Here is a 12119-nt window from a genome sequence, read left to right as displayed (position 1 = left end):
ACAACAAGAGTGAGTGGGGTGACAGCTGTGGGGCAAGTAGACAAACACAAGTGTGAGAAGGCATTAAACCTTTGCTGTCATTTGTCAGTCAGACTGTCTCTCAGGCTATAGAGGTGAAGTGGGGCACAGCTGTTGGTGAAAGCAAGGTGATGTTAACTGCACTTGTCAGCTTGTCCCTTTGTGATATTCTGTGCAATTTGTGTGGATGAGTGGTTTGTGTGGACTGGGCAAAGCAGCAGGAAACTCTTTGCTGTCATTTGTCAGTCAAAGGTGATTCAGGGCGCAGGTGGGGGCTCACACAAAGGAGACAGAGCAAGTGCATCATTTGTGGACACTAAGGGATGTCTATTTGTGTGCAGCTGTGGTCAACGCAACCCAGTACTTTAGAAAGGTTAATATTTGTCATCCTGTGTGAAGCAGTCTCTCCCCTGTAGCTACATCATCATAACAGAAAGTTCACTTACTAAAGAAAGAAAAGCCCTTCCACAACGTGGGGCCAGGGTACACCCTTAACAGGCTGACAGTTCATTCAAAGAGAGACAGACAGACAACCACACACAAGCATCCACATTTACAGCCAATTTAGTATCTAACCATTTCTTGTAGACACAGGAAGCTGACCAGGAGGTTTGAACCCACAATGCTTTTGGCTTGAGATGACAGCGCCACTGCATCACGATGCGTTTAGATTCCAAAACTTGAAAATGTATACTAATTTATATACCATGATTAAGGTTCATACTATTGCATGAGAGTGGTTGGAACTTTTAGTTCAAGGTTAGTTTAACTATCTGTTTTTGTGCTTGGTATTGATCTGGTGCCTTAGGTTATAATAGAAAACTTTCAGTTCCATGTGTGGGTGAGGATGATGTTAAATGGTCAGTTTCAACTGCACCTTCAGTATACAACAAACAACTAATGTAACACAGAAATGAAAAGACTTCACATTCTGAGAAAAAGAGACATTTCGTCAAGCTGTTTCTCTAGCCTGTCAGAGCTGCTGGAAGGCCAGCATATTTTGAAGACACTCTCTTGGAACAGTACTATAATTACTAGTGTGTTTAACTTGAACTCTGTCAATTTCTTATTTCTGTGTTGAGAACTTTGTTAGGGTTGTTATTTAAAAAAGTAATACATTACACCACATTCATTACATTACATTACTTTATTGTTACGGTGTTCAATTAACAGGTACAGCTATGGTTGCACACATCAACAAATAGTATTGACACCACCACTGGTATTGGATCAATACCAGCATATGAACCTTTTTGTGGTGACTGTCTTGTCTACTTTATTTATAGCCTATAGAATATTTAAATAACGAAAACTGACACAGAGTGTTCAGAGTGTTATAGAGATACAGAGGTACATTCAGATTCTAAGTCTCCAAAAGAACTCAGTTACTGATGCAGCTCATAAATCATGACACACTGCTATTCCTTACATAAGTTACCCTTATAGGTGAAAAGTATCCGTATCGCTATTGGCAATACTGGCCCTCTATTTACTTATCATCAAACTGATACAAAAATTTCTAGTACTGCACAGCACTACCGCTGATTTTAGCACAAGTGCTCAAGAAGAAGAAAGCTCGTTTGATTGACTTTTGTTTTCTTTCTATCTGCTTGATATGCAGATAAAATAATCATAGCAACGTGAAACTTCTGACCAGAAGCACAGTAGAAGCCTTGCAGTTTAAAATATGCCTTTTCATCTTTCTGTGATTGTTATTCCCTCGTCAATCTTCTTGATTCCACATGGTACGTACGAGAACTGATTGTTCAGTTAACAACAAATACTTCCCAACATGCGGTCTAGCGTATGCAAAATTACTCTAGATTAAAGGAAACAAATAGGAAAGGATGAAAAGTACATTTTGGACTTTATATATTATTAACACATTACATCATTTATGGCTATAATTATGATCGCTTTTATAATAGCGGTTAGTCTCTGACCTTTCTACATCAGTGCTGATAGATGAGAATTGTCTGCTGATATTTAACAAAAAAAGGCCTTGTAGGTAAGTGAGCAGTTAAGGGGGTTGAATTCTTTCAAAGTGTTTTAGTGTGAAACAGATGGGGAATGTGCTGAGTTTGCATTAACAGCAAATGGCAGCAGCAACAGCAAATTAACAGAGCACATGGGAGAGGAATCCACAATGGCTAATTTTAAAACAACATGAATCCGATATGTAAGCATGTCTCCAATAATAAACACATGGCTTTATTTTTTTATTTATTGTACAGTAAAAAGCCTGAAGTGGAATGAGGACAATATACTTTTTTAATGTGCAATAGGGACAGTTATGGTTGAATTCTTTAGTAACTCTTCAATGGCTGCTTTGCAACTTGGCTGTTGTGAATGCTAACTGGACACCTTGGTAATCTTGCAGACATTAAAGTTTTACTTTAAACAAAATTTCAGCTCATATATACAAAACACTTGAAATTCTCGATAAAGGAAATTACTTTGGCTGCACTGCATATCACGTGTGTGGTTTAACCATTTTAGACTCCATCCTTTAATCTGAGTCTGGCACTGTTAGAGCTGTGCTGGTGCGCCCTAAAATCGAGTGAGTTGTGTAATATGTGGAAAAAGCAAGAAAGAAAGATAAGAGGTGCAGTGGAAGAGTGAGAGAAGAGAAAGATAACCAATAAAAATGCTATAAGTTCATATTTTTTGCCATATATTCCATAAAGAGGTCTTAAGCTATTAATGCCTCATGTGAAAAATTGAAAGAAATTCTGTAATGTGACATGGATTTTGCAGTTTGTAAAAATTCATAGATATGCCAAACTATCACCTACAAATGGTCATTTATATTACTCACTAAGCATTCACAGAAATTCTTTTGAATTCAACTGTTATTCAGTGGTATATCAAAATTAAAAGGTCCAAATTAACTTTTAAAAAAGTTAACATTTTGCCATACAATGCTTTTTTTTAAACCTTCACATAGTATCTCAGTTCAACAAGCCAAGGAGCAACCAAAGCAGTTTTATAGTTTCCCAATTTGTGCATCCCTTAAGCAATTTTTCCAGTTGTTTTTTTCTAACCAAAGGTGACACTGTACTCACTCCCTCTTGCTCTCTGTTTTTCTCTGGGTCTACTTGCTGACATAAAAGGTTGTATGAAAAATTACAACACTCCTGAATATTAGAAGCCCCTGCAAAATAGTTTCGCAGCCTATCCATCATCGCAGGGACACACAGACCTATTATGTGTCTTTGCACGTGCATGTCTATGTTTGGACACTGAAAAGTCATTGTGGTAAACATGTCTTTCGTTTGTATACAACTGGTGTGCGTGTACTGTGTGCATAACCTTGCATATGGTATTGTTTCATCTAATGGGACAGTTTACTAGTTAACCTCGTCATGATGAGGGAATCCATCATTCCCTTTAAAGGCACTGGGTTGAATAGGACGTCTATAAATGTGCACATTCTGTTTACCGTACTTATAGGGAACACAAACACACCCATTCTAGGTATGTTGCATCAACCCAACAGCACCCCTACCACAGCTATACATGGGATTCCCGACAGGATAGATGTGTGATTGCAAGTAAGGCCATCACACTGTTTCTCTATTAAGCTCTAGTACAGCAGTGTCAATATTGGCCTGGCAAAATGTCCAATTAGGGGTGCTAGGTGGGTTTGGAAAACATGAAGGAGGCTGAAGTTTTTCAGCCTTTCCTGCTGGTGAAGAACTCCCCCATAGCTATTCACACTAAACCAGAGTGGTTAAGTAATAGATCAACAGTTAAATGACAGAAAAATTCACGTTTTTTTTTTTTTACTGTATAGTATAGACATTTTGGTTAAAACAAGAAAATCTTCATCAAACAACAAAAACTTTAGGTTTTATAAATAGAGGACAATCTGGGCAGTGAATTACAAGACCGTTTTCTGTTTTTCACACATTTATCATGTAAAAGAACTGACATATGCTGTTGATATTGCACTTCTTTATCTTAATATAAGATATCCCATGAATTAAGTGTGTAGTTAAAAATTGAAGTTTTACTTGTCCAGCCCACTTTGGCCCTCGATGTAAAATCACTTTGACATCCCTACTGTAGAAATGTAGCTTAACTGGTCTTAAAAACATTCTGGTATTTGAAATGCTGCATCATGTTTTCATGACTTGAGTAAGAAACAGTAGTTCATGTTTTAAATATCATGCTTTTTCTTTTATCATACCTGTGTGCAAGCAACACCATTACTACCTGGCAACTTCTTATTAATGGTTGTTACTCTTTCACAAGAAGACCCTTCATTATTGTATTTCAAAGACTTTGCGGTTATAAGGAAGTGTGTCTTTGACATTTGATATATCTTTTAAAGTTTTCATATATGGCAGCCTTTTTTGTATATTTGCCTTTCACCACTCTCTTTATTTAAAGTAAATAGCATTGGTGAAAAAGTAGTTAACCCTGAAGTGTTTTGTGTTTAAGGGTTTATTCATTCTGAAAACCTCCCTCAGGTCCTTCTCCATATAGGCCAAGAGTGCAAGTGGGAGAAGATTGCCTTAAGGGCTTTCTAACAGAATTATTTTCTTGTTCTTTTGCATCTGGTTTTTAGGTACACTTTGGTTTGATGTAGGCAAGAAAATGGCTTGGTTAGGTTTAGAACAATCGTGGTTCAGGGTTAAAATAACGTTAAAAAATATCTATTTCAAAAAACTATCTACAACAATAGCTCGGACGTTTCATAAGCTCACACTTATTTCCAAAATAAGTCAGTACTAAGTAAGTATAGAGGCAAGGGAGTGTACCTTACTGTGTAATGATGACACAGAAAGTGTATCTCCAGTAGGTATTTGGGGGACAAGCACCTGTAGATTTCTTAGCAATGAAGCACACTTAGTTGAAAAAGACATACAAAACATGTAGATTTCCATTCTCTTATTAGCCATTGTAATTAAAGAATATTATTTTTTTCATTAATGAATGGTTACTGTTATCCAACAGTAAGGTAGGTAATTATATATTTATTTGGGGGGTTCATGTATGCCCCCCTTCCCGGTATATGTTGTATGAGTTCAACTCTATACCATTACTCATTGTTTTCATTGTTTTGTCCTACAAATTTCTCCAAGTTGCCCTTACAACCAGCTTGCACTATTACAATTTGAAAGGCTCTGCTGCTTTGCTGTTGCTAACAATTAATGATAATCAATGGGATCAGAATCACTATTTCCATGAACACTTTGTCAAACATTTTGAGCATGAAAAGAAAACTGGAAGCCAAGCAGGCAAGACTAATCTGTTGTCACTGAATAACACATGTTTCAGTTGAAGCTGGAAAAGGTTCAATACAGAATGTTTTAGTTCCACCTCAGAAAAAAAAGTCACTTCACAGACTGTCTGACTCATAAAACTTCAAATAGCAATTGCACTGCGAAGTAATGAGGCAGTAAGACAGTTGCCATCTCCCCAGCCTCTATTTACGTTGTTTAAAATTTCTTGATCATTTTTCCAATTTTTGTAATTTTTTAAACCTACTTTTTTAACTCATTTCTTTTGATTAGTAAACCCTTCAGAGTTGTTTTTATGCTTAATAACTGAATAACTGACAATAATAACTGCTCAATAACTCTTACGGAATCAAAAAGACTCACCAAACTCTAACAACGCTATATTCAACACATCTGTTACACATTTATGGACTCTGCACTCTCCTAACCACCGATCTGACATACTACAGGAGCTGCCTTTTTACTCTAGTACTCTACTTTATTAGAGGCTTGACTTTCTTCATACCCGTCATGTCTGTTTTAAAGGAACTGAATTTTACCATTTAAGTCTGATATAACGATATTCTGAGTATTCATTCATGTCGATTAAGTATTAAGCCATTTTTATCAAACATAGTCAGCAAGCTCATCAGAAACATTGCTTTGATGTGAGCAGAAGCACAAGCTTGAAGCTGCTTTTATGGTCGAGCAGAAGTAGGACAGCACGTCTGCCTGCAGTGAGCTTTGTTGTCAGATGGAGGTACCAAGATGGAGGTACCAAGTATGTGGTACAGCAGGTCTGTGGGCCATTCTTGTAAGGAGAGCAAAGTTATGACATACAAAGTGCTGAAGTGGAACTGAGTGTTAAAAACAATGAAAATTTCCTCTGCAGCCTCTGTCTGTGCTTTTGATGCTGTAATTTTTGATCTTTGAAGTTTTTACTCTTCCGGGTGAACTCCGCTGTTGCGCCTTTCTCTATTTCAGCCCACTTGTCAACCAATTGACATTCGACAATCGCTTCTGTCATCTGCTTCCAGCGTCGCATAGTCAGGATCTTGGAGAACTGCATTGGGGGGTGTCTGGGGGGGATGAAAACCCCCCTGTCTGGCCCGCATCATGTACGCATATAGACACATTCGTGAGACCATAAAACCAGATTTAGTCAGAGCAGTGATGCGCATATTTATATAGCCCTTAGTTATCATAAGAGCTTTTAGAAATTTAAAGAAAACATTAATTTATAATCATCAAAATCTTTCTTGGCAGTTATTGTAATGGAAATACAAGTTAATAGCAGTTCACAGTCAATGCAAAGTGAAAGAAGGTTCATTTTAGTACAAAGCCTTTCTTAGAAGATGGTTACCACAACACATCCTTCTTCCAGTTATCCTCTTTTTCATTTGCCAAACTTCATGGATTTCTTTCATATGTCTTTCTGACCAGCTAAAATTTGTTTCTACTGTTTTGTTTCTGTGTTGTAAACTATATGGTTATCTGCCACTCCATTGCTTTGACTGGGATAAAGCAACTATTGCGTTAGCATAGAAAAACTAGAGCTCTCATGAGACTTTGTTGCTGAATGCCAAATCAATAGAATATGTGTATCCAGTTACACATTGTTTGTTATTAGTTATTTCATAATTACATAACATAATTGGTGTTGAATTAAATGCTAACGTAATAAATGATAAAAGATAATGATTCGCCGTTGATAATTAAATATAATATTTCAATTTTGACCGTTGATGAACCCAGGATTTGAGAATAAATGCTGTGCCTAATATTACTGAGTATTTGGTATCTACAGAGCCTTAAAAGCTGTCAACATATTTTCAATTATTTCCATTTAAGATCTTCAGGTATATATAATTGTGTCAAGTACTGCTATTCACACTAATTGATAACGAATAAGAAAAAAAGCTTAAAATGATTTATTTATCCTCCATGTGTTGCATAGGAGCTTGGATTTTGTGAACTTAGCTCCCTTAAATGTATCTTTTTATGAAATATATTTATTAGTAGATGAATAAGGGGCAACCACATTAACTATAGGCATTCAACTGTTTAAGTAGACATGCAATTTTGTGGAAAACACTCCAACTGTGCCAGCATGGGAGTGTTTTTCCCATGCTGACACAGTATGTGCAATAAAATGAAGGGAAAAAAACTGTGTGTGTTTGTCTGCTTGTGTGTAATATCATTGTACACTTTAATAATACACTGTTGTGCCATTTTTAATATATATAATAGACAAGCAAAGCAAAACACTGTATGAGAATTTCATTTGTATTGTTTTGGCTTGTCATCAACTTTTTAAAAACTGTATTTTTCTATCTCGTACCTTTTTCTAGGATGGTATGGGGAATCTCCGGGTGACCAAAGAAGGAGTGAGACTTGAAGGAGTGTCAGAATTCTTATTGCCTTTATATGTGAAAGAGATCCAGTCTCGTAGGGTAAGAACCCGTCCATTTGTGTGTGACCATTTGCATGTATATGTATATATAACATTATGTGTGTCTGTACTCGATACTGCTAAAAAAAAGCCCTGCCCCATTATAGAAGAAAGATATATGAGTTGATTGCGTGCCTCTGTGTACACCTCCGTATTCCAGCCTCTATAATTAGCAGACATCAGATGATGTTCCCTGCAGTCAGGGTCTATTTGTTAGGTGTGTAACATAATATAGCTGTCTCCATTCATCATACACAGAGTCATCATCGATCTCGGCAGCTAAGGCAACATGGAAACTTACTTTACAACGACACTTGTGTCAGTGTGTGCACATGTGCTTGTTTATGTTTTTATATGAAAACTGCCACAAAGATATTGTATGGGTGTGTTCATGTTGCGCGAATGTGATTCGAAGAGGCTGATATTCAGTTGCACAATAAGAGATTAATGGTACGGTAAAGTAGAACAGAAAGAAACAGGACAATACCATTTATGAATGATACCCCATTTTTTATTATTGTTTTATTAGTGTTCAACTAAAATTCTAAGATAAATGTGTATAATCCCAACATTGCTCAGAGATGTTCTATTATCCAGATAAAGCTAATGGTTCTTCACATGAAGTGTGACAAGTAGGGTTGTAGAATAAGTAAAGGGGGATGAACACAAATGAAGGGGAAAACAAAGTAATTAAGGAAGAGAACAAAGAAGAGAAGTGAAAAAGGCGGAAGTGTCATAAATGTTTTTAGTTGGATTCACATTCACATTGTTGCATAATATGGCACGATAATCCGAAGAAATTCGAAAGAATCAAGAAATAAAAAATGTTGTGGCGAGCTCAGACAAGGAGAAAACAGAGGTGTCCTTTGGTCTTGCTTCCCGCGAGTTAGCCAGGGAGCACAGCCATTTATTAGCATTCACAGAAACACAACAACAACAAAAACACGCTCTCTCCACCCAGAAACGCACAGTCGCCGAGAGAGCGCGTCACCTGTAATCATGGCAACATAACTCTGCCGCCTGGAACAACAGAACATAGCTGTCAAACCCCAAACAGCCCTGACCCGCTACAATATATATTTTAAAGTGTATTTGATCACTTGTCACAAAGAGGAAATCTGACGAATGCTTGTTTAAAAATTCCATTAGTCATAAATTAGGCAAATAATTCAATTCAATTCAATTCAATTCAATTCAATTCAATTTTATTTATATAGCGCCAAATCAATACAAATGTCGCCTCAAGGCGCTTCATAGATACAGAGAAAAGCCCAACAATCATATGACCCCCTATGAGCAAGCACTTTGGCGACAGTGGGAAGGAAAAACTCCCTTTTAACAGGAAGAAACCTCCGGCAGAACCAGGCTCAGGGAGGGGCGGCCATCTGCTGCAACCGGTTGGGGTGAGAGAAGGAAGACAGGATAAAAGACATGCTGTGGAAGAGAGACAGAGATTAATAACAGATATGATTCAATACAGAGAGGTCTATTAACACATAGTGAGTGAGAAAGGTGACTGGAAAGGAAAAACTCAATGCATCATGGGAATCCCCCGGCAGCCTACATCTATTGCAGCATAACTAAGGGAGGATTCAGGGTCACCTGGTCCAGCCCTAACTATATGCTTTAGCAAAAAGGAAAGTTTTAAGCCTAATCTTAAAAGTAGAGATAGTGTCTGTCTCCCGAATCCAAACTGGAAGCTGGTTCCACAGAAGAGGGGCCTGAAAACTGAAGGCTCTCCCTCCCATTCTACTTTTAAATACTCTAGGAACAACAAGTAGGCCTGCAGAGTGGGAGCGAAGTGCTCTAATAGGGTAATATGGTACTACAAGGTCATTAAGATAAGATGGGGCCTGATTATTTAAGACCTTGTATGTGAGGAGCAGGATTTTGAATTCAATTCTGGATTTAACAGGAAGCCAATGAAGGGAAGCCAAAACAGGAGAAATATGCTCTCTCTTTCTAGTCCCTGTCAGTACTCTTGCTGCAGCATTTTGGATTAACTGAAGGCTTTTCAGTGAGTTTTTTGGACATCCTGATAATAATGAATTGCAGTAGTCCAGCCTGGAAGTAATAAATGCATGAACTAGTTTTTCAGCATCACTCTGAGACAGGATATTTCTAATTTTAGAGATGTTGCGCAAATGGAAGAACGCAGTCTTACATATTTGTTTAATATGTGCGTTGAAGGACATATCCTGGTCAAAAATGACTCCAAGGTTCCTCACAGTGTTACTGGAGGCCAAGGTAATGCCATCCAGAGTAAGAATCTGGTTAGATACCATATTTCTAAGCTTTTCAGCGCCGAGTACAATGACCTCAGTTTTATCTGTGTTAAGAAGCAGAAAGTTAGTGGCCATCCAAGTCTTTATGTCTTTAAGACATTCCTGCAGTTTAACTAATTGGTGTGTGTTATCTGGCTTCATAGATAGATAGAGCTGGGTGTCATCTGCATAGCAGTGAAAATGTATGCTATGTCTTCTAATGATGCTGCCTAGGGGAAGCATGTATAATGTAAACAGAATTGGTCCTAGCACTGAACCCTGTGGAACTCCATAATTAACCTCAGTGTGTGAAGAGGACTCTCCATTTACATGCACAAATTGGAGTCTATTAGATAGATATGATACAAACCACTGCAGTGCAATACCTGTAATACCTACAGCATGTTCTAATCGCTCTAACAGGATATTATGGTCAACAGTATCGAATGCTGCACTAAGGTCAAGAAGGACGAGCACAGAGATGAGTCCACTGTCAGAGGCCATAAGAAGATCATTTGTAACCTTCACTAAAGCTGTTTCTGTGCTGTGATGAACTCTGAAACCTGACTGAAACTCTTCAAATAAAACCATTCCTCTGCAGATGATCTGTTAGCTGTTTGACAACTACTCTTTCAAGGATTTTTGATATGAAAGGAAGGTTGGAGATTGGCCTATAATTAGCTTAAGACTGCTGGGTCTAGAGATGGCTTTTTGAGTAAAGGTTTAACTGCAGCCACCTCTGAATGCCTGTGGTACATAGCCGATTATTAGAGATATGTTGATCATATATAAGATCGAAGAATTAATCAATGGCAGGACTTCTTTGAGCAGTTTTGAGGAGATGGGGTCTAAAAGACACGTTGATGGTTTGGAGGAAGTCATTATTATGAAGTTCACTCAGAAAGCTTGGATTGGAGAAAAAGAGTCTAACTTAACATCACTGAACTAAGAGTAGCTGTAGATAATATTACATCTGGCTGGATGATTATTGGTAATTTTTTCTCTAATGATAAAAATTTTATTTGTGAAGAAGTTCATGAAGTCATCACTAGTTAACGTTAAAGGGATGGTTGGCTCAAAAGAGCTCTGACCTTTTGTCAGCCTGGCTACAGTGCTGAAGAGAAACCTGGGGTTGTTCTTATTTTCTTCAATCAGTGATGAGTAGTAAGCTGAGCTCACATTTTTATACCCAAATTTGAACTTCTCAGAAATAAAGCAATGATGATATTCAAAATTACATTCATTTTGACTGATCCCATAACATTCAGCATAATATTCAACAATTATTCAATTTTCTGTTCAGGAATGCAAAGTAAACTATAATTTGGCATCTCAATCAAAACTAATAATGTGCATTGCTATTTTTTCAGCTTTTTTGTCCTCATTACTCATTCACTTGAGTTCATACATGAGCTGAAGTTATTGAATTAACCTACTCAGTAGTTTGATGTAATAATTCCTAATGGCATGCCGAAAGTAAAATGATTTACTTGATGGATATTGTTTCTAAACACTGTAGCTTCTTTCTATTCAACAATATATATCTTCAGAGATGTCAGAGAAATTGCTGTTAATGTATTCCAGCATTAATATTTATCAAGTGTAATCTGCCATCTTACTGTATTCCCCTGAATATTTTATTACGCACTCACATCAGCGACTTTATCTCAATGTCCTCTCTCTAGTATTGCCATGAATGACGCAGTATTGTCTAATCTGAACATAGAAACTGAAGTACAGTGGTCCCTCGTTTATCGCGGGAGTTGCGTTCCAAAAATAACCCGCGATAGGTGAAATCTGCAAAGTAGCCAACTTTATTTTTTATGATTATTATAGATGTTTTAAGGCTGTAAAACCCCTCACTACACACTTTATACACTTTTCTCAGAAAGGCACAAACATTTTCTCTCTTGTTTAAACACTCTCAAAGTTCAAACCTTCGTAGAAAAATAAGTCCAGTATTATAGAATGAAACCAAACAACATTTCGTCGACATTGTTGTGTTTGTTGGAGAAAACTGACAAACATACAGTACAGCATATCATAGTCACACTGCTAGGGATAGAAGATTTATGTCAATTTGACAAGCTGAACGCATCCCATACTGTACAGGAGACTCGGCACAAGATTGATTGACAATGGTCTACAGCCACCCAG

General features: G+C 37.4%; 1 protein-coding gene across 4 annotated transcripts in view; it reads left to right on the top strand.

Annotated features, from left to right (window-relative positions):
* LOC146516596 (zeta-sarcoglycan-like) overlaps positions 1–12119 on the top strand; it is a 396328-nt gene that overhangs the window by 235917 nt on the left and 148292 nt on the right. For all 4 annotated transcript variants that reach the window (XM_085162626.1, XM_085162627.1, XM_085162625.1 and 1 more), the window contains one exon: positions 7598–7699. In XM_085162626.1, the coding sequence (XP_085018752.1) occupies positions 7598–7699 (102 nt within the window). The remainder of the gene's footprint in view (positions 1–7597; positions 7700–12119) is intronic.

Source organism: Neolamprologus multifasciatus, chromosome 6 (assembly GCF_963576455.1).
Source record: "Neolamprologus multifasciatus chromosome 6, fNeoMul1.2, whole genome shotgun sequence".
NCBI lineage: Eukaryota > Metazoa > Chordata > Actinopteri > Cichliformes > Cichlidae > Neolamprologus > Neolamprologus multifasciatus.
The sequence above is the reverse complement of the archived record's forward strand: the minus strand, read 5'-3'. Positions and strand labels throughout refer to the sequence as shown.